At 31.8% G+C, this 24,157-nt stretch overlaps 1 protein-coding gene across 1 annotated transcript in view; it reads left to right on the top strand.

Moving 5' to 3' along the window:
* The window catches only part of LOC111715798 (ceramide glucosyltransferase-B), a 32,836-nt gene that overhangs the window by 496 nt on the left and 8,183 nt on the right, over nt 1-24,157 (top strand). The window contains exons 2-10 of the mRNA XM_023491166.1: nt 951-1,302; nt 9,580-9,695; nt 13,652-13,671; nt 13,730-13,789; nt 15,684-15,831; nt 16,073-16,137; nt 17,599-17,646; nt 20,945-21,118; nt 23,749-23,840. Coding sequence (XP_023346934.1) covers nt 1,205-1,302; nt 9,580-9,695; nt 13,652-13,671; nt 13,730-13,789; nt 15,684-15,831; nt 16,073-16,137; nt 17,599-17,646; nt 20,945-21,118; nt 23,749-23,840 — 821 coding nt within the window. The 5' untranslated portion in view covers nt 951-1,204. The remainder of the gene's footprint in view (nt 1-950; nt 1,303-9,579; nt 9,696-13,651; nt 13,672-13,729; nt 13,790-15,683; nt 15,832-16,072; nt 16,138-17,598; nt 17,647-20,944; nt 21,119-23,748; nt 23,841-24,157) is intronic.

The following is a 24,157-nucleotide window of genomic DNA, read 5'->3' as shown; positions in this document are numbered from 1 at the left end:
AGTTATTGAACTAACTTCTTCTTCTTCAATTGAGTTATTGAACTAACTTCTTCTTCTTCAATTGAGTTATTGAACTAACTTCTTTTTCTTAAATTGAGTTATTGAACTAATATCTTCTTCTTCAATTGAGTTATTGAACTAACTTATTCTTCTTCAATTGAGTTATTGAACTAACTTCTTATTCTTAAATTGAGTTATTGAACTAACATCTTCTTCTTCAATTGAGTTATTAAACTAACTTCTTCATCTTCAATTGAGTTATTGAACTAACTTCTTCTTCAATTGAGTTATTAAACTAACTTCTTCTTCTTCAATTTTGAAAAGAACAATAATGTTTTGAATATTAATTATGCAATCTATATAAGTATATTATTATCCTTGAGCAGAAAATCAAATCCAGAGAAGCTACGAGGTCACAAAGTCGTAGCATTGGTGTTGCATAAATTTTACCTTTCCATATATTACGTCATTGATGAAAAATATTAAGAAGACGCATTTAAAACACCTAACGACCCTTTCGTTATAAATATGACTTTATGTTTTTATCTTAAATTAATATGGTAGATGAAAAACTAAAGAAAGGAAATAATAAGGAAAATTTTCTTATTTTCGATAAAATTAGTTTTAAAACGTTGTTCATGGTTATGGAACAATTAAAACTATTCCTTTGAACTGTTGAGATTGAGAACTGCAATCGTGAATAGTTATATTTATAAACATCATTGGGGGGCTTAATTCTTTTTAATTTCCAGGGGGGGGCTCAGCACCCGTTGGGGCATGAAAACTCCCTGAAATCAATAGATTTCACTGGTCCGAGGGGGGGGGCTTAACCCCAATAGCCCCCCCCCTACGCTTCTGATAAACATCTCGTTGTTAAAAGTACGTGAATTTTGCGGTTTCACTTATAAATTCATTTTAATTCTGTTCAATTTATGCCTTTTCTCTTTTAGGTTTAGTATAAAGAAGATGGATTGGTTAAGGATTAGTTTCTGCTATGAGATGTCTAGAAAGCCTAGAAAGGTGTAGGGAGACAGTGTACCACCCTAAACCGGCCTCGAACTGCGCAGGCGCGAACCCTCCCTAGTTAAAGTTCCTACTTCTCTGGTCGGTACTCGGTCTAGAGAGGTCTCAGTCTAATATTGATGTTGGGACGGGACCCGTGTAGTTCCTAGTGAGCCTGGAGACGGGAGGAGGAGGAGTCAGGATGAACTTTGTGATGATAACAGTGTACGGGAGTGCTATCCTGCTCCTGGTGCTCTGGGTCTTCCTCTGGTTCGTTCACATCCTAGCCCTGGTCTACGGGTTCGTAGTTTTCTTCATATTATTGCATAATATTCCCCCCTGGGGGTAGTTCGCTCAACCGTATCTTTTAAAGTACTATTCTAAAAACCTAAACGTTCATCCATACTTGTTTAAAAATCTAAGGAGTACATTGTGAAAAATATTTACTGAACATTTTACCTTTTCTTTTGTTATCAAAAGTTGAACATTTGAAATTTTTTTCGTTAAAATTGCATAAAAATGTTAGACTATAATATTTGCGTGACGTGACAGAAGCAAAATCCCGGGGCAACTTTTTTTGAACATTTAGCACAGTAAACTACAGTTGATTTTATTTTAGTTTTAAATCTTACATGTTTCAAACATAACTCCTTTTTTTGAACATTTTGCACAGTAAACTACAGTTGATTTTATTTTAGTTTTAAATATTACATGTTTCAAACATAACTCCTTTTTTTGAACATTTTGCACAGTAAACTACAGTTGATTTTATTTCAGTTTTAAATCTTGCATGTTTCAGAAATATACGATTTAAAATATTCACATTAACAACACAAGTTTGTACTCTCTCGCTTGGATTTCAACGCCGCAAAGTCATGTCAGTTATTCTGCGTAAAGTGACTTTCTAAGGTTGAGATTGTAGTGTAAGGGCCGGATGTGGACAAAATTTTGTTGTGTATATGTCGTGAAAACTATCTATATAAATATATCTAGGTATACTGGGTATATACACTGTTTATTTACTTTGATATTAGTCACATAATCCATAGTTAGCAGGTGGTTTATATATAGGAATGATGTTTATTGTTTTTATAATAAAACCTCAAATATCCACTTTTTCTTGACATTTTTCCGTGTACAATGTACAACGATGTACATTGTACAACGAATAAACAAATATCAATTGTTTTTGAAATGAAAAGATGAATAAAAATGGTAATATAACTATTTAAGAATAAGATTACTAATGGCAGAATATATGAATGAATCATTATTGTATGATTTGTGTAGAACATCTGGTTAAAAGTATTAAATAACATGTGGGACAGTGGCTTCTAGTAGTGAATTCATATCAATTATATGTAATGTATGTATACATCACAAACCCCTTTTAACGTCAAAAAGTACTTATTCTCAGATATAAGCCAATTTACAGTCCTGGTATTTTATCAGAACTTGAGAAGAATAAAAAATATTGTTTGTTTTAAGTCTGATCAAACGTTTTCTTTCCTTTCTTACAACATTAAATAAATTTTTTATTTGGAAAGGAATCGAGTCTTTGCAACAAACTCTGATTTTCTAATCTTTATATTTTTTTAACCCAATGTCGCAGACCTTAGATATTTCAATCTATGAATTATGCTGGATCATATAAATTAAGTTTGAAATATCACAGGTTTACACCATCAAGTGTTAAAGATATTAGGATTAGTAAATCTGTGTTTGCGGCAAAGCTAAGACTCAATTCCTTTCAAAAGAATTTATTTGGAAAAATAAAAATAGAATTAAGATATTATCTTTTTCCTTAAAAAAACACATGTTTACTTTGCATTTGGTCGGCCATGACTTGACTTGAGCTTGGAAGGTTTTTAGAAAATGTATAGGCATTCACGATGACGGTCTGGGGATTCAACATGGTTGGGGACCTTAATTCTTGCATTAAATAATAATAATAAGAAGAAGAATAATAATAAAAATAAGAATAATAACAATAACAAATGACGATACTAATAAGAAATATGATTAAGATACAATCGTATCTTTTTGCTTGAGAAAAGCTAGAAGTTTATTTTATAATTGGTTTGCATGTCTTGAATTGATTTTGGAAGATTTAAAAAATGTATATGACGAATGATTCATGACCTATGACGTTTATAAGACCCAAGGACTTGAAAGGAACTTGTAAGATAAAACAGCTGATGACGTATTTTTGTAAAATAAACAAAGTCCGGGGCTTTTACGTGAACTTCATAAATAGAGTTAGGAATATACACTAAGGTATTCACAAGCATTAAAGTTTTAAAACAAGCACAAAATGAAATGGGGGAGGGGGATTTTGATAATTACAACCAGAAAAGGTAAGGCCTAAAATTATTTATCTAAAATAACGATGATGATGCATTTTAACAAGCGATTTAGTGTTAAGGTTAAAAGGGTCAAAATGGAATTAGGGTTCAAGTTAAAGAGTAAGAAATAAATTAGGTTTCAAGTTAAAGGGTCAAAGAGGAATTAGGTTTCAAGTTAAAGAGTCAGAAATAGATTTGGTTTCAAGTTAAAAGGGTCAAAATGGAATTAGGTTTCAAGTTAAAGAGTCAGAAATAAATTAGGTTTCAAGTTAAAGGGTTAAATGGAATTAGGTTTCAAGTTCAAGAGTCAAAATGGAATTAGGGTTCAAGTTCAAGAGTCAAAATGGAATTAAAGAGAAAATTTTCAATAATTTTTAATTAAAAGTTTTAATTTGATTAAGTTAATATTAAATCCTATCTTCAATTTAAGTTTAATCAAACGATGAATGTGCAGTATAACTGCTCTTAGATATACATGTTTCCATGTGAAACAAAAATAATATTTAAATTAAAATGAAATCCTTTTTATCATCCTTTTTATCTTGAAACTTTTCCAAAGATTCATTGTAAGAAATAAACCTGATTATCTAAGCATTGTTTGAAATCTTTCATAAATAATTGATAATTTTTCCACAGCTACTCATTTATGTAAACCAAACATTTTATATTTTTGATAAAAAGATATGTTTGTGTGTGTGCAAGGGGGGGAGTTGTATATAGAATATATGTTTTACTGGGGAAATTGATAAAAAGATCGGAAGGTAAACCTTGTATTTGATATTAAAGGAAGGAAGGATTTAAATCAGGAAAGAAAGCAAAACTATGAAATGAATATTTGTATCGTTAAATACTTTTCTTATATATTTTTAATTGGATTTATATTTCTACGTTTTATTCAAAACCCAGCTTTGTTTGTGAACTTACATTTCTTTAAAAGTCAACCCACTTAACTTTGAATTAAAGCTAAGAACATTCCCATGGCTCTACTGAGTTCCCCAATTAAAATTTGAGACAAATCGGTCAAGGTGTTCATGATTTATAAACGGACAAACAAACGAACAGACATTACAACTTTAAATGAATTAAAACTAAAATAAAGTTATCACTATCCTAGGGTATATCCTGTTCAGTGTTTCCCTATCTAGAACAAACCTCCCCCCCTCGCCCCCTCTCTCGCGGCCCTGGGAGAGTGAGCCAGGCAAATAGCGCGGGAAACTTTTTAACGAACTTTTGAGATTGTTTTCCCTTATAGTACTCCAATAATAGGTAGGAATAGAGGGATATGCACACACAGAATATAAAATAAACGGAACCAATCTGAACGGAAGCGAAAGGGTGAATGATAAAAGCTCCCCCCACCCTCTCCACTTGGTGATGATTTGGGGTTTTTTGGTGTAGGATTACAAAATTGTTGGGGGACGTTAAACAGGATGTAATACGTAAAATAAAGGTAAAACACTCTGTGCATCTACTATCAAAAGAGAAGTAGCATTTTTATTTTTTGTGTGGAGCCAATATTGGCCTTTCGGACTGAAAGGGTTAAACTATTGGCAAATATTTCAATTGGGTTCTTCACAGGAACTTTAATCTTCAATATATGATGAAAAATAGAAAAATTTAATCTTGAACACTGAAATTTAATGTCAAACCTAGGTTGGGAACGAGAAACTAGAGACTTTTATAAGACAAAATTTTATGAGAAGGAAGTAAGGAAAGTAAGCAAGGAAATGAACTTGAAGTCAGGGAAGGAAGTCAGGGAAGGAAGGGATGCCATAGATACTGGAAGGATAACTAAAAAATTAATAAAGTAAAATTAATGAAGTTAGTGGGAATTAAAAGGATAAGCAGGAATATAAGGGGTTAGATAATCAGATGAAATGTATGGGAATAATGAAGTGAAAGTAGGAATGAAAAGTTAATTAAAGTAGAGATATGTTTAAATGAACAAAGGTGAGAATGGAGAAATTAAGATGGGAATGAAGTAGTTATAGTGGGAAAAGTACTAAAAGTGGGAATGAAGTACAATGTGAAAGATGTATAAAAATTGAAAATGAAGTAATTAAAGTGGGGATGAAGTAGTAAAGGTTGAAATGAAGTATTAGAGAGGGAATAAAGTATTATAAGTGGGAATCAAGTAGAATAAGTGTGAAAAGGATAGTGAAGTAGAAGAGTTAAAATGAAGACGAGAAGGCGGGAATGAAGTAGTGGAGGTGGTATTGTAGCAGTAAGGTGGGAATTTTGTTGTATAAGTGGGAATAAAGTTGTATGTATAAATGGGAATGAAGTTGTATAAGCGGGAATGAAGTGGTATAATGGAGAGCGAGGTTTTTATCGCACATGGGAATGAAGTTGTATAGGCGGGAATGAGGTTGTATAAGCGGGAATGAGGTTGTATAAGCGGGAATGAAAGGTTTAGTTTGCCAAGAAACTTAAACTCTTGAGGTCAGTGGTTCTGAAGATCTTCATAGATTCTTTAGAAATTTTACGATTTTCTTCACAGATAACAAGTTCTCTTCGGAATATAGAAAAGAGCATAGATATGTATGAATCTCCTCTTTTTCATATAAAAATGTACTTCTAAATATGTCAACTACTCCAAAATATAAAACAATCATATGAATTATAAAATTATCCTCAGAAATATAAAAATATCATGTCAATTATAAAACTATCCTTCAAAATATAAAACCATCCTCCAAAATAAAAACATATTCTCCGAAAGATAAAACATTCCTCAGTAGTATAAAACTATCCTCCGAAATATAAAACTATACTCTGAATTATAAAACTATCCTCCGAAATATAAAACTATCCTCCGAAATATAAAACTATCCTCCGAAATATAAAACTATCCTCCTAAATATAAGATTATCCTCCAAAGTATAAATCTATCCTCCGAAATATAAAACTATCCTCCGAAATATAAAACTATCCTCCGAAATATAAAACTGTCCTCCTAATTATAAGACTATTCTCCGAATTATACAACTCCGAAATATAAAACTATCCTCCTTAATATAAAACATTCCTTCGAAGTATAAAACTATCCTCCGAAAAATAAAAATATCATGTCGATTATAAAACTATCCTCCGACATATAAGATTATTCTCCGAATTATAAAACTATCCCCCGAAATATAAAACTATCCTCCGAATTATAAAACTATCCTCCGAAATATAAAGCTATCCTTCGAAATATAGAACTATCCTCCGAATTATAAAACTATCCTCGGAATTATAAAACTATCCTCCGAATTATAAAACTATCCTCCGAAATATAAAGCTATCCTTCGAAATATAGAACTATCCTCCGAAATTTAAAACAAATATCTTTATTCCTAATGCTTCTAATTAACTGTACATTAAAAGACCACATCTCTGAAGTATGAATCTTTTTTTTTAAAGATTAAAATGAAATTAAAAGTTCTAAATAAATCTAAACGTTAAAGAACTGAGAATCCGTTTTAAATCCTGTATACTTTAAGTTTTCTTTTGCTCAACTTTAAATTATTTAAATGCAATTTTCTTGAATTTTCTTTTAAACAGGAAAAGTTATATTTTATGCATATTCTGTTAACATTTTGAATAAATGCTTTTCAATATAAATTTTTAATAAATTCAACCCACATAATTTTTGTGAATGATGGGCCCCAGACTTTTTAAATTCCATTTAAATGCGTAATCCTGGAACTCGTTTTTGCGTAATATTGTAAGGATTGGTTGTGAATTGCGTAATTGGTTTATACGCACTACGCAGTTATGGCATGGTATTCAAAGCTCCAGTAAATAATATGTAAATATGTTTTCTTATGGAATATATTTAATAACAGCATGTCATAATGTCAACCAATATTTCTGTATTATTTAATAAAAGGTTATCAGTTTATATGGGTCTACATTGAAAGGAGGGATCCGAAGGAGGGTGATTTGCTTAAATAAAAATAATCCGCGATTCCGATTCTTAATTCTATGTGTGGCCTAGCCTGGGGCCTGGCTGAAAACATGAAAAGTTTCTTAATCGTGAATCGTAAATGGCACCTTGTTGATTAAAGGATTTAAAAAATTATCTTTCTCTGACAGTCCCTTTAAATCCTCCTATCGAACACACACACACACCCAGACACACACACAGACACTCATTAATAAATAAATCAGAGTTAGCTCCCATGGTTCCACTTTACTGTATATAAACGGTAGGAAAACATTAACTACTAAAACATGGTTGCTAGGGTTTAGAAATAAATATTGTGTTTAACCTTTTTTGTCTGTTAGCCTCATTTTTTTGTGTGTGCAAGTTTTGTGTTTTTAATTTTTTTCTGCGTATTTTCCTATTTGGTGCATTATCTGGGTTTAGGTTTCACGGATTTTTTTTCGTTATTCTTTCGTGTTTATAACGTGGTGTTTGTGTTTGTGGTGTGTGTGTTTGTGATCATGTGTTTGCTCTTTATCCTAAATGTTTAGTTACATTGTCATAGAAAACTAGAGCCGGAAATTAAAGAGAGTATCGAATTACAAAACTTGGTTTTGGATTTTATTTTTCCGGTTTTTTTGAATGTAGAAACTATTGCGCAAAATTTTACTGAATAAGAAAGATTATTGACCTCATGAAATACCAGTGTTTATGAAAGAATTTCAAAAACAATATTTATCAGCCAGTTTTAAGTACCAATTTAAATCAAACTGGTTAGTGGTTATGTTTAGTTTTTTAAGTTCCAGGCCCGGGTCATGTTTGTACACATTATGTTTGTACAGTGTCAGTGTACAGTGTTCACCAAAAGTAAAAGCAAACATAATTATTTTACCTGTACAATTTTACAATTCTTTTTAATAACATTTCATTTATAATAAAAATGTTTTTTTCTTTAAATTGTTTTTTCCATTGATCATGATTTATTGTAGTTTTCCGTATATTTCCAGTCATGTTGTCTGAATTTTTTTTATTTTTCATTGTTATTTCATGTTGAATGCTGTTTTTGTATTCTGGTAGAGCAAGGGCAGTTCTCAAGAATCCATTTGTTTTAACATTTCTATTGAACCAGCTTAACTAGGCTTTCTCGCCACAAACTAGTTTTTTTTTCAACAAAATGGCGACAAATTTCAACCAGACTTCAAAATCAAAATTCACACTTTTTTAACGCGAATTTTATTCGATCACGAACTTTTACATACATGTAAATGTTATAAAAGGGACTGTAAGCGTAATGTTTAAGTGACCCTCCTCCATACAAAGATTGCAATGCTGGATTCACATCCTTATAAACCTTTAAATCTATAAAAAATGCCTTTTTTGAAAAGGACAATGCCGACTTTGCATGGAGTGTTACTTGAAATTGCGTTTTAAGTTCCATTAGGGCTTGTTTTGGCGCGATATTTATTTAAAAAAACTCGAATTCCAGAAAACTCTTTTGTTATTGTGTTTTTTGAAAAATTGTGTAACCATCTCGACTTTTGTTTTTGTGGCGAAACTGAATTTATTTTCGTAAAACCCTACACAGAGACATAGACTGCAGCCTGTTATATTTTATCTTTATATTTATTAAAAATGAATTTGTTGCAAAGTTTTAAAGTAAATTATACCTGCAATGTATTTGCTAGAAAAAAGCCTGTAGGAGGGTAGATATAGTAGATGATTAAAACCTGTAGGAGGGTAGATATAGTAGATGATTAAAGCCTGTAGGAGGGTAGATATAGTAGATGATTAAAACCTTTTAGATTTTGGCAAAACAAGAGGTGCACTTATATTTCCAATATTTTATTGCCAATTAAAACTGCTTCCAAAATTTGTCATTTCATGACAGTTTTTGTAGAAGGGTAATACTTAAATCAATTAACAAATTAAAACAAATCTAACCTTCAAAGGAAACTGATTCAGTGGAAGAAGTTTTTTCAATTTTGATCCAGATTGGATTTGACAAGAAAACGATAGTTCTAAGCCGAAATGGACATTTTCTGTCGCCTTATGTTAACTGCAGATCAAGTGTTAAATGATTTTGTTCAATTTTAAAATTTTTGATAATAGAATATCTGATATCTTACTCCCTTGTGTATATTTCAACATATGAAATATTCTCTTCAAGTCAAGAGAGCCCGAGTTATTAAGAATTACAATAGTTCCTTCTTGTTCAACCTGTTGAGCAAGAAGGAACGCGAGGGGGGGGGGAGGCAGAATGGTGTTTTAGATGTGTATTCAAACAATGAGTATATTATTTACTAATTGTAAATATATTTCCAGGAAGTGGAGATTACACCGGAAGATAGATCAGCCGGACACAGAGAAGCAAGAAGATCTTGCTGGTGTTAGTATTCTGAAACCTCTCTGCCAATCACAGGAACATTATCATCTTCATTGTCATCATTAGCTTCATTTTTAACATCATTGTCGTCTTCAATTGGATCATCATTTCCTTCATTTTTAACATCATTTTCTTCAATTAAATCATTATTACCTTAATTTTTAACATCATTGTCTTTAATTAAATCATCATTAGCTTCCTTTTTAACATTAATGTTTTCAATATGATAACCATTAAATATGTGTCTTATTATCTCAATATTATCTTCAATATGATCATCATTTTCTTCTATATTACAATTGTTATTTTAAATATTATCATCGTCATCTTCTATCGATCAACGACATCCTAAATATCATCCTCTTTCGTCTTTTAACCTCAAAATAATCAACAATATTTTCAATAATCTGTATTTCAATTTGTCATCTTTTTGATTATTTTCATCTTATTAATAATTAACAAAAACTTTTTTCCATTTTTGTTTTCTTTTTTTTTGTCTTCTTTTTTTCGAGAATCTCTCATAATAAAGTTTATTTTGTCTCTTTCTTTTTATTCTGTAGATCCTTTGTTTGTCTTGAGTCTTTTATACTCTTCATCCTTTCTCTTTAATCACAAATATTTCCCCTTCTATCATAAAGGAATGATTAATGGTTGATATAGGAAACGNCTGTGCTGTACTATATGAACCGTAATGTTCATATTGTACTGTACTGTACTATAATTGCCGTACCATACTTTCTAAACCATATGTTTTTAGGATAAAAAAGTAGCTTTCTGTTACGTAATGTCAACATAAATCTGTTAGAACTTTAGAACTTACGAGTTTTTGGCGCAGTTTTTCGCTAATTATGATTTAACCAATTTTGTGACTGAAACAAATATTGACAATCCATGGTGATAAGTAAAAATGGAGGAAAATTATTGCGACAATGCAGAAATTAGTTTGAACAGAAGTTAAAAACAGAATTATGGTTGATTTGTTAGAAAAGAAATGAGATTGGAAGATTAAAATCATGACAAGAAAGAATGGAGAAAGAAAGAAAATTTTAGAAATTTACGAAAAGTGAAAAGTCCCACCCTAGTCCCACTCTAGTCCCACTCTAGTCCCACCCTAGTCCCACTCTAGTCCCACTCTAGTCCCACCCTAGTCCCACTCTAGTCCCACTCTAGTCCCACCCTAGTCCCACCCTAGTCCCACTCTAGTCCCACCCTAGTCCTACCCTAGTCCCACTCCAGTCCCACCTTATTCGCAGCCTATTCCCACACTAGTCCCACCCTAGTCCCACGAGGGAGGGGTGTCTGCTCTCAGGGTTTTGGAATTGATCCAAGGGTTTGGAGTAATTTGTGAAAATTTATCCGACCTTTTATGAAAAATCCTTTAAAAAGGGTACTTTAAAACCGAAAATTGAAAAAAGGGCTCCGCTACCCCTTTTTTACCATCTTTCATAAGATATTTGCAGGTATAATGAGCTCCAAACAGAAGGCTCTAAATTTGAAATAGAACAACTATTATTGTGCGAGTGTTGAGCAAAAACGCATTTTTTAATGGCACCAATCAATTTAAGATTATTTCAGGCTAAACATTGACTTCTTCTGAAAAAAAACTTGGAAATAAGATAACTTACTAAGATGTTGAGATGTATTAGACCATCTCAAATGAAACCTTTATGTGTCTAGCAAAAAAAAAATTTGTTTTCTACATTTACCAATAATCTTTAATGTATAAGCTAAAACAAAAGTCGTCAGTTTGCCTAATCAAATCTATATTATCCCACAGGCTACCTGGACTGAAATTTGCGATTTTTCCCCTGCAAAGATCTGAACAAAGACAGTAAAAAAGGGGATAAGTTTTCACAATTTACTTCCAAACCCTGGGAGCAACTCCAAAACCCTGAGAGCAGCCACCCCTCCCTCGTCCCACCCCAGTACACACACCAAACGGAGAAAATAGAGGAAAGTTCATTTCAAGGACAGGATGGGAGGAGAGGGGTGGATGGGTTGGAGGGGGGGGGGGAAGTAATACAACAGTGTTTTATTAATAATAAATTTATTTCCTGGGTTTTATTCTCCCTAGCAGCAGGAACTAAACCCCAAAGGTTTTGTATATTTAATGAACTCATTGAAGGTTAAATCGCAATAAACCCGTTATAAATATTTAAGGCACTAAACTTCATTTCTTGTTAAGCTATCACTCTCACATAAACCTTCCCTTTCATGACATTTTTCACTGATTTGGAAACATTTTTCTGGAATTTATGTAGCTAGCTGAACTGCCCGGCGTTGCCCATGGAATTTAAAAAATCGAAATTTTTTAGCCTGTGTTAACCCCAGGGTACCCAAGAGGTTTCTCAAAATACTTCAGCCAATTTGGTCCTGCCGTTTGGCCAGCTATAGCTAACATATATATATAATGTATGAGCGAAGAGCTTTACTATAAAGATAAGTTCTTGAATAAAAATGTACCTTCTATCTCTTACTTTCTGAGTTTCTCATATCTTTTTATTCCTGATTTTTTGCAAACTTTTTGAAACTTTTCCGAATTGAAAATGATAAACATGAAAGGTTTATGTGGTTCCAAGTTGTAGAATAATATATTAACTGTTAAGCCTGGACTATGTAATTGAAATTCTAAGTTAAGAAGATAAGCTAAGATTAATATCTGGAAAGGAACGGTTGTAATTAGGTTAAATACAGCGGGGCCCATAAAACTATGATCTAGGAAGTCCAGCAGCTTGTAACTGATCTTATTAGGTGACTTGGGTTTGTGTACACTGCACATTTAAGTTTTCATATGTTAATTATCTATGTAATAAAACAAGAAATTCGTTTACATATATGTTGCGTATAGCCGGCCAAACGGATGGACCAATTGGGCTCAAATTTTTTGTGGACACTCATGGGTGGTCGGGGGGTGTTAAAGGCTAAAAAAATCGAAATAAAATTTTTTTTCACGGTCAACGCTGGGCCCTTCAGCTATTTTAAAATAAAAGAATTTTGTCTGATCTTCCACTGTTTTCTGGGTCTCACTGTATCTATCTTTTAACAGGACAAAGTTTTTAATTTATTTGATTAGTTTAAGATTAAATGTTTATTTCAACAGATAATAAACAAAATATATTTTCCTAACTGGTTAGTTATGAAGAATTGTTGAAAAGAAATCAAATCAACCATATTTGAAGATTCCTTGATAATTCTGTTATATTTAATTTCAAATCCTTTAGAACATAATTCTTCAAAATTATTAAATATTACATCCAACTTTAAAATGTATTTATTTATGAAATTTAAAATTCAAAAAATTTACACAAATATCAGTTTTGTTCTGAAATGATCTTAAGTATGTAGAAAAGCTTTCAAACTCGCCCCCGGCCTAATTTTACCAGAAATTGATTAATTTTATAATTGTAATTTCATGGTTTTGGGGTTGCACTTTCTGTTCTGTTCGGTAGAAAGGAATTTTGTAGGGGGAAGGTTTAATTTTTTTCATTTTAGCGGAAGCGTGGCCCCCGCCTTGTAGCCCATATCTTCCCCCCCCCCATGACTGCATGTGCCAGATATTGAATAATTATGAAAATGTCAATGAATGCGTTATTTGAGAGATATCGAGATAAATATTTGATGGTTTCAAGATTACAACTTAAACTAGTTATATCCAGATCTGCTGATCTTGGATCCGTTAGCACTTATTCAACTGCATTTAAAGATATGGGGGGGGGGGGCCCTTCCCCAACTCTAGCATTGGGAAAGAGAGGGGGGGGGGTATGATAATGATTTAAACAATACATGCAAACATTGTGAATAATAATATGTCTTTCTTATTGATTATTGACGAATTCCATAGCATGATTTTTCATTTTTAGAATGAATATCAGATTTCTAGAACAAAGGGGGGTTTTCCCCTAAAATGTGCTGAATGTATGTACATTTCAAAGAAATTGTACAATACATGTGAACCCTATCAGTTGGTTGTCGCTGAATAAAGTTTAAAAAACTTAAAATAATATTTTATAGATATTTGTAAAAAGCTTGAAGTTAATATCAATGGTTGTATTTTGATATTTTATTGTTTTATTAATTTCCATATTTTAGTATGAGATACTCTTCTGCATACAGGAAGAAGCAGATGTTCATACTCAAGCAATTATTAAGGTAAAAAAAAATATTTCCAAAAAATTAAATATTTCCTAAAAATCAGTCCATTTTCCTTGTTTTTCTTTTACGATTTTTTTAACTCTTCTACCCTATCCATGCTCCCTATTGTGTACTCCTATCCATGCTCCCTATTGTCTACTCCTATCCATGCTCCCAATTGTCTACTCCTATCTATCCATGCTCCCTATAGTGTACTCCTATCCATGCTCCCTATTGTCTACTCCTATCCATGCTCCCAATTGTCTACTCCTATCCATGCTTCCAATTGTCTACTCCTATCTATCCATGCTGCCTATTGTCTACTTCTATCCATGCTCCCTATTGTCTACTCCTATTCATGTTCCCTATTGTCTACTCCTATTCATGTTCCCTATTGTCTACTCCTATTCATGCTTCCTATTATCTACTCCTGGGGATCCCACATTGGGGGTCTTTCACATTCTTTTTCATTTCATTTAATTTCATTTCATACATGCTCCCTATTGTCTACTCCTATACATGCTCCCTATTGTCTACTACTTATATCCATGCTCCATATTGATTACTCCTATCCATGCTCCCTATTGTCTACTCCTGTCCATGCTCCCTATTGTCTACTCCTATTCATGTTCTCTAGATTATCTATGTCTCTAAATTAACTATATCTCTAGATTATCTATATCTCTAGATTATCTATATCTCTAGATTATCTATATCTCTAGATTATCTATATCTCTNCGCCCGGCCGCCCCCCCTAGTTGCGCCTCTGTAAATAATGATCTAAACTGGCAAAACACCTAAATTTCTTTTATTGGTAAAACTCTAAAATTTCATCTTAATGTAAAAAAGTTAAATTTAGAAAATGAACAGCTTAATGCTTTTATGAATATTTTGTTAGAATATGTAGTGAATGTGTTCTTTATCTTATGTCAGTGTATAAACTAAAGAAAAATGAACAAGAATGAAATGCAAATCTAAGTTAGAATTACAAGTTTTTTGTTGCCGAATTTCATGAAGATTTCAAAAAGATTAATATAAATAGATTTTATCCATCTAAAGTGAAAATAAAGAACTAAATCTGTATATATTTATCAAGACGACATTAACGTAACTTGTCCATCTTTCAACAGCGACTTTTATTTTCCAGGAGGGAGGGGGGTTTCACTGTACTGATTGCAAATTTCTCCCTGAGATTGAACTTCTTACCTCAAACTTAATAAATTACATAAGTTGGTAAAAAGTATAATTAGTTCCACACAGTCTAATCTTAAAAGATTAATGAAGGATTTAGCTTTATCCGATATTAGCATCTTTAGACGTTGACAAACTCTTTAACTCTTTATCTGTAAGACTGTAATCCCTTTTATACTTCAACTGAAATTCCTTTATCTTTAGCTGTAATCCCNGATACATAAACTGTAATCCTTTTAACTCTTCCCCTGTAATCCCTTTAACTCTTCAACTGTAATCCCTTTAACTCTTCAATTGTAAACCCTCTTAACTCTTCAACTGTAATCTCTTTAACTCTTCACTGTAATATCTTTTAACTCTTTAGCTGTAATCCCTTTTATACTTCAACCGTAATCCCTTTAACTCTTCAACAGTAATCCTTTTAACTCTTAAACTGTAATCCCTGAAACTCTTCAACTCTAATCCGTTTAACTCTTTAACGCTAACCCCTCTAACTCTTCACTATAACTTACTTAGCTCTTCAACTGTAATCCCCTTTACTCTTCAACTGTGATCCCTGTTACTCTTTAACTGTAACCCTTCAACATTTCAACTGTAAATTTTATCAATGTTTACCTCTCTGTTTAGAATCTCTGTATATCTACCTCTCTGATCAGGAAAGCTGTTACCAGTGAACCTCTCTGTCTAAGATACTTTGTTAATATTGAACCTCTCTGTTCAGAAACTGTGTGACTCCTACCCTGACGTTGATGTCTCCATCTACATTGGCGGCGAGGAGGTTGGGGTCAACCCAAAGATCAACAATATGACCCCAGCCTACAGAGCTGCTAAATATCCACTAGTTCTAGTCTCTGATGCTGGCATCAAAAGTATGAAATATTTCTCTAATAATGAAGAACATGTTGTGTTGAATAAAAATTTATAAATATTTATTATCATCAATTAATCTACTAATAATATATTATTTGCTCCTATTATTTAATCAAGCTTTTTTTCATTTTTTTTCACCAGGACTCGGGAGCATATGTAATGTAGGAAAGGAAATTTGACCGGGTCTTAAAGTACTTAATTTTTGGTTTATAAATTGATAATTGTTTCTTTTTATTTTAGTGAAAGAGGATACACTGCTTGATATGGTTCAATGTATGAAGGAAAAAGTTGGGTTAGTTCATCAGGTGGATTTTTTTTAATTTATAAAAAAAAATATTTTTTTGTGAATTCCGTGAACACGTGTTTTGACACATGTTAATAATTAAGAAAGAGTAAGAGTCGCCCTCATTTTCTCCTGGATTTGATTGCTATAGATAGATAGTCTAGACATTTGATTTTTATAATTTTAAACGTAAAATCTAACCCGCCCGGCATTTCCGCTTCACGCATATAGTTTAAACAATAAAGGATTATTGAATACATATGAGTACAAGTTTTAGGGTTAAAATATACGAACGTTATCAAAAGAATTTGAACAAAGTTTATCTCTCTTGTCGGTGTATGATTCCTTCTATATGTATACTTTCTATCTGTTTTTTTGGATGTCCGATCATAACTCGGGAACATGTTGACCAATTTTCCTCAAATTTTATTGTGGATATCTGTAGAACAATGCGCATGTTCTTTATATGTTAGGTTAAGTGGGTTAACTTTAAAGGAAAAACTTACTTTCCAGGTAAAGCTGGCTTTCCAAGCTAGTTTGACTTTGAATAATAAACCCCGAACAACTCAAAATATTGATAAAATTAAGTTTTTGGGGTAAAGAGATTTTGATCTTACTCTTCATATTTTTTATATTTAATTGTATCATGTATTGTATATATATAACATCATTTTGCTATTTCTTTTCAACGTAATTTAATCTAAAAATTAAGGGTTCTTTATAAAAGGTTCTTTTAATTAATTCTAAAGTTCAAATAATTTTTTAAAAAATTGGAATTTTCTTTAAAATTGAAATATATTCGAATTTGGCTTACAGAAATAAAAAAAATATCTTCCATTATTTTTTACATTAAGTTTTTTTTACAATAAAGTTTTGTTTTAGAATTTAAAAGGTCTTTTTCTTGTGAAATTTGATAATTAAACGGTAGACTAAATTTATGCATGCATTAGGTAGGTTTGACCAATGAAAAAAAGCTATAAAGAGGGTATAAAGTTTGTTTACAAAGACGACATTTCTTAAACAAGTTTTAGTTAACTAGGCTTTGATTTTAATTTTGAATTGTTGCTCTATCTCTGAGGCATATTCTCTTCCTAAATTATATTAAAGTAACTTAAAAAGTTTTCACGGATTTATCGTTTTTTTTCCGTGGATTTTGTCCGACAAAAAAATAGTCCCGGATCGGTTCAGTCGTCTCATTTTTTGTTTACATTATAACAGCTGTTCTTAAACGTCATAGTTGATTTGTAAACAACCCCCTTTATATCCCGTTTCTTAGTTGAAATTATCTCAAAAAGATAACATGAAGAAAACATTTAAACTACTGTAAAAACGATGGCCAACCCGATTCAATAACTGCAACATTTTGCACAAATGTTACTTTCATGTAATATTGTCGCCAATTTTTCTGCAAAGAAAATTCAATATTTGCAGACTGTCTGGTCACTCTAGTTTTATTTTAGTTTTAAATTTGATATTTTTCTAGATGCCGTTTAGTTGTGACAGAACAGGTCTTCCTGCCATACTTGAAAAGGTAAAAACTATGATTGGACATAACACCCCAAAATATTGATAAAATTAAGTTTTTGGGGTAAAGAGATTTTGATCTTACTCTTCATATTTTTTATATTTAATTGTATCATGTATTGTATATATATTTAGTTAGAATTCCTTGAGTTGTCAAATTCCTCTTATTCGTCTTATTCGTCTTATTCGTCTTGTTTGTCTTATTCGTCTTATTCGTCTTATTCGTCTTATTCATCTTATTCGTCTTGTTCGTCTTATTCGTCTTATTCGTCTCATTTGTCGTATTCGCCTTATTCGTCTTGTTCGTCTTATTTGTCTTATTCGTCTTGTTCGTCTTATTTCTCTTATTCGTCTTATTCGTCTTATTAGTCTTATTAGTCTTATTCGTCTTATTCGTCTTATTCGTCTTATTCGTCTTATTCGTCTTATTCTTACTCGAGTGCATTTTCTGGTAGGATTAAACTATTTTGTAAGGATCTGTGTACTTTAATGTACTAATTGAAGACTGTACAGTGTTTGTACGTCGTGCAATGTTTAAACAAAGCAGAAAACCAATATCACGGTAGATAGATAGATACATAAATTACATGGTAGAAAGGGGGTTAGATTGATAAAGGGATAAACGAATAGATAGAGAGAGAGATAGATTTAGTCTATATAGATATATATAAATTTTAAGAAAAAGATCTAAAGTTGAACATAGATTATTATAAATAGATATAAATAAAGAGCATTCAGAGTATTTTTTTATTGTTTTTAAAACATCTTTGCTGGACAGGGTGTTTAAAGATTTACAATCTTCTGCAGCAAATTAAAAAATAGATAGAGAGAGGGATAAATAAAGATAACAATTACAGATGGACTTAAAAATGGGAACTCTACGTGCCCCTTTTTAAGCCCCCCCTTTAATCCCCTGTTCATTATCATGTATGACACTAACAAACATTTACTAAGCTTTATTAACATTGTCTATACATACTGTTTGGTTAGTGTACGTTAAAGAGAACTCCCGGGTTTTTATGATTCATATGAATATTTCCTTAAAATCGTCATTCATGCTTTATATATTAGGATAGATATCTTCAGTAATTAACCTTAACCTCCTATTACGTGTCCTTTGTTTAAATACCGCATGTATTGAATAAAAGATAAGCCAGGCCCTACAGCCTTCGGAGAATGGAATTTTGTGAGCTTAAATCCAGTTTTAAATTGGCTGGCATCACTGTTTAAAGATCAAACCTCCACGAGATTTTTTAATATGTCCATTTTAAAAGAAAAATGCAATTTAGCGTAAAAAATGGTCATATCTCAAAATCAGCAAACCCCATGAACGTTTAAATTTTTCATTTCTCCAAATAAACCAAACCCAATTTTTAGAATTTCCATATCTTCAAATTTGAAAATGCCATTCAAATCTCTCTCTCAAAAAAATGTTAAAAATTCAAATTTTGGTGATGTACCACCTTACGCCTACCAGTTGGGTTCTGGGTCGGAGCCGCTGATTATGATGGGGGAACAGCTGATTTTGTCCTTCACATTCTACACTTTCGATGTTGGGGAATGGCGGTTTCAGGATTTAAGCTCTATTGCTAAAAAGTCCTATTTTTTACCCTACTGAAATTACAAGTTCTTTAGTTTAGGGTAGGCAATTGTCTTAATAATCCATTTATTTATCTTATAATGATATAAAAAAGTATTATGAATTGAACTCTGAACATTAAACACATCATATTATTCTAATAAACGGAGAATTATTTCTTATTTCCTGCTAATATTATTGATCTTTTAGTAAATAATGCTTCTTAACCCTAAACAGGCTAGAGGGGGTCTTTCACGCCTCCCCCCTCTAGTTTTTTATCCTCGCACTCTCATTTTTGAAACTATTACTGTGAAATTTTGTGACTTTTAATGAATAGAAATTTAAAGAAGTTTAAAAAACACATTCTTTTAATGCATAGGGTAGGGTACAGGGCGGGAAAAAGTCCGGAAAAAATCAAAAAATTTTACACTTTTTAGGCCATTTTATTTGCATCTTTTTCAACCCTCCCTAGCACCCAAACTATTAGTTATCGGTCAAATTTTTTTCTTCAACGAGCTGGCCTTGGGCGATGAACATGCATTTTAACCCTGTACATATTCTCTAAGGTATTTTTCTAGGGGGGGNCCCCCCCCCCCCGGCAGATTCAGACCCACAAACTTTATAGGGTTAAATTATGATAATTTTTATGTTTATTTTTAGAGTTAATAATAAAAGTATACCACAAGAAGACTGAAAGTAAAAAAGGAATTGTTGTCCAAAATAAAAAAAATTTTAAAAATCCTTTCAATCTAAGATAATTTAGTTTTCTTGGGCCGCCAGAAATAAAGGCATTTAAAAAACTGTTCTGAAATTGAGGCAAGTCTCTTTGGGTGCATCGCCATTTTTTCCAGCTTGACCAACATGTCGGTGGTCATCGATGACCTGTTCCAGGTCAAAAGCCTTCGGAGTAATGACTTCAGAAAAATACAAGGGGGTTACACCCCCCCCCCAACTTTACTCAGGGGGGGGCGGGTAATGGGACTACCCCCCACCCCAAAACCGCCTATGATGGGGGGGGGGTTAGCTTTTTTACACTTTCTGTTTATTTATCTCCCTCTTTTCCTTTTATCTCTTTGATATTCCTGTTTCTCTCTCTAAATCTCTAAATATCCCTGTTTCTCTCTCTGTATCTCTAAAAATCCCTGTTTCCAATTTAAATTTTCATCTCTCTAAATATCCCTTTTTCTCTCTCTGTATCTCTAAATATCCCTGTTTCTCTTTCTATGTCTCTAAATATCCCTGTTTCTCTCTCTGTATCTCTAAATATCCCTGTTTCTCTCTCTCTATCTCTAAATATCCCTGTTTATCTCTCTATATCTCTAAATATCCCTGTTTCTCTGTCTTCTCTCTCTATCTCGTTATCTATAGTCTCAAAGGTATCTAAAAAATGTATTAATATAATTAAANATATTTCTGCTATACTGTATTCTACTCATATTTCTTCTATACTGTATTCTACTCATATTTCTTCTAGACGATATTCTACTCATATTTCTTCTAGACCATATTGTACTCATATTTCTTCTATACTGTATTCAACTCATATTCTGAACAGCTTTCAGATCACTTCTTTTACAGCTCTCTAAATACTAGTCATGCATATTAAATATTTTGAACCCATCCTAACTTACGCGCGATGGTACGGCTTTCGATTGATTGGTCTTGGTCGATTGATATCAATAGTTGCAAGAAAAATTTTACAAATGACGAATCTTTTTATTACCAGGTATACTTTGGAACGGGGCACGCTCGTATTTATCTCTCTGCCAACTTACTCGGCATCAATTGCGCGACGGGGATGTCTGCGTTGATGCGGAAGCAGCTGTTAGATAATGCCGGGGGATTGGAAGCTTTTGGATGCTTTCTAGCAGAGGACTTCTTCTTTGCTCAATCCATTCAGGTCTTTATTTTTTCATTTATTCATTTATTCATTTATTCATTTATTTATTTATTTATTAATTTATNTGTATTCATGTATTCATGTATTCATGTATTCATGTATTCATGTATTCATGTATTCATGTATTCATGTATTCATGTATTCATGTATTCATGTATTCATGTATTCATGTATTCATGTATTCATGTATTCATGTATTCATGTATTCATGTATTCATGTATTCATGTATTCATGTATTCATGTATTCATGTATTCATGTATTCATGTATTCATGTATTCATTTTATTCATTTTATTTAAATTCTTTTAAAAATTATTACTCATATAACTTAAAAAATATATTAACCGGAAAAGATTTTTTCTTTTAAGAATATCAAAAGTCAAACTCCTCCATTCGTAATGATATGAGGGTTAGAATGTTTATTCCTTGATAGTTTCATTATAATTCATATATTCATAATATTATTCTAACTTTTCAACATGTTTGTTTCCAAGAGCTAATCATTCATTCATTCATTTACATTCTTTTTAACCTTCTATTCATTTTTTATCCTTCCAACCTTCCAGTTTGCCATTCACTTATTCTTCCTTCCATCATTCCATTCATCCTTTCATTCATCCTTTCAATCTTCCAACCTTCCATTTATTTATCCTTTTTTAACCTTGTATTCATTTATTAATCCTTCCAACCTTCTATTCATTTATTCATCCTTCTAACCTTCGATTCATATATTCATCCGTCCAACCTTGTAATCATTTATTCATCCGTCCAATTTTCTATTCATTTATTCATCTTTCCAACCTTATATTCATTTATTCATCCTTCCAACCTTCTATTCATTTATTCATCCTTCTAACCTTCTATTCATATATTCATCCGTCCAACCTTGTAATCATTTATTCATCCGTCCAATTTTATATTCATTTATTCATCTTTCCAACCTTATATTCACTTATTCATCCGTCCAACCTTCTATTCATTTATTCATTCGTCCAACCTTCTATTCATTTATTCATCCTTCCAACCTTGTTTTCATTTATTCATCCGTCCAACCGTCTATTCATTTATTCATCCGTCCAACCTTCTATTCATTTATTCATCCGTCCAATCTTGTATTCATTTATTCATCCTTCCAACCTTCTATTCATTTATTCATCCTTCCAACCTTCTATTTATTTATTCATCCTTCCAACCTTCTATTCATTTATTCATCCTTCCAGCCTTCTATTCATTTATTCATCCTTCCAACCTTCTATTCATTTTTACATCACATAACAGATTTTCTGATTTAGCCAAATAACCAACCTTTTTCAAAAAACACTGTAACCTCTATTTTTGTAAGATATATATTTAAAAGATCTTTTTCTATAATTTGCAGCTTTTAAGAATATAATGATATACAAAAAATAAATTCCAAAATATAATTTTATTGTAAAACTCTACCTGTGTTTGCTTGCAGCACGGTTTGGGTATTTTTTCCAATTAAATATTTAAAAACTACTTCCTCGCGTATTTTTCCTTTCTATTTTAATTTGCAAAATATAACTTATTATTTTATTTTTCATTTCATTAAAATATAGAAACTTTTATATTTTAAAGTACTTATGCGTAGATAGAAATCTTTATCGATTAATCTAGTTATAATTCCCCCCCCCCAAGTCTACATAATGATTTTGATTATAAAAAATTAGATTTAGTTTTTAAAAAAAACTTGAATTTTTTTCAGGGTCATTTCATAAATCTTAATTAAGCGCCTTTTTGGAAAAATTTGTATTTTTATGTGTTTTTACATTTATGGTATGTTTTCGTTTGATTTCAAATTAATGTCATTCTCTTCCAATTATTGGATTAATGCTAATTTTCAATTTGTTTAACTCCTTTCATCTAAAAAGGAAATAAATAGTTTTTCATTTTCCAATTACTTTTTTACTTACATTTCTAAAATGTGTACGTTCTTTAATCAATTTTAAAATTCTTGTCAAATACTCGAATAAGAATTTTCTTAACATGTTGTATTTGAAGTTCAATATTTTGCGTAAATTAAATGTTTTTATTTTTAATTTACGCAGAATAATCTCTAATTCAATCAATTGAATTTTGAGTGAATCATTTTACCCAATTTTTTATTGCTTTTGCTTACCCATAATATATCACTTATAATGTTTATAAATAAATTTTATGAAATGGTTAGCATCCGAAATTTTTTCGATTTATTTAAAGAATTGCACTCTTAGTGTATTATCAAAATGAAGTTTTAATCTCTGTTTGTTGTCAAAACTCAGGAACTCCTTGACCGATTTGCCTCAAATTTTGGTTGGGGAACTTAGGAGACCCACCGGAAGGTTCTTAACTTAGTTTTTGAGATTTTAAGTTAAGTGGGCCGATTTTTATGTGGAAAAATAGCTTAAATCGTAATTTACGACAAAGTGCAGACAAACGGCACGGCGCTTGGATTAAATAAAGTTAACGGTGGGAGTAAATAAAGTAAACGGTGGGAGTAAATAAAGTAAACGGTGGGAGTAAATAAAGTAAACGGCGGGAGTAACTAAAGTAAACGGTGGGAGTAAATATTAGTACCCTGGGCAACGATGTGTTCCCAGTCTAGTGTTAACACAACGTTGTTATTTAGGATCAAGGCTACCACATTGTTATTAGCTCCCAGCCAGCCTCACAGAACCCAGGGCAATCATCTATCACATACTTCCAGAATAGAATATCTAGGTAATAATATTTGAACCCCCCGCCCCTTCGTATCCATTATAACCATCTTAATATTTACATGAACTGTAGTTCAACAGGCGGGCAGAATTTTAAAAGGATTATAAGCGTAAGTTCAAGTGTCCCTCCAAGAAAGATGGCAATACCCGATACAAAACAGCATCTTAGTATGAATTATAATCTTCATGACAGAAACAATCTCAAGAATTGACGAGGGTCAACCCGGTCCGAAATATATTTTCAATAAATGTGGAATTAGCATCTACTTTTTTTTCTACAGAGGTTTGGTCCATCACCAGCACCGTATTTAAAAGTAAAAT

The sequence above is a fragment of the Eurytemora carolleeae genome, unplaced genomic scaffold (assembly GCF_000591075.1).
Source record: "Eurytemora carolleeae unplaced genomic scaffold, Eaff_2.0 scaffold420, whole genome shotgun sequence".
NCBI classification, from domain to species: Eukaryota; Metazoa; Arthropoda; class Copepoda; order Calanoida; family Temoridae; genus Eurytemora; species Eurytemora carolleeae.
This window is presented reverse-complemented; position numbering and strand designations above follow the sequence as displayed.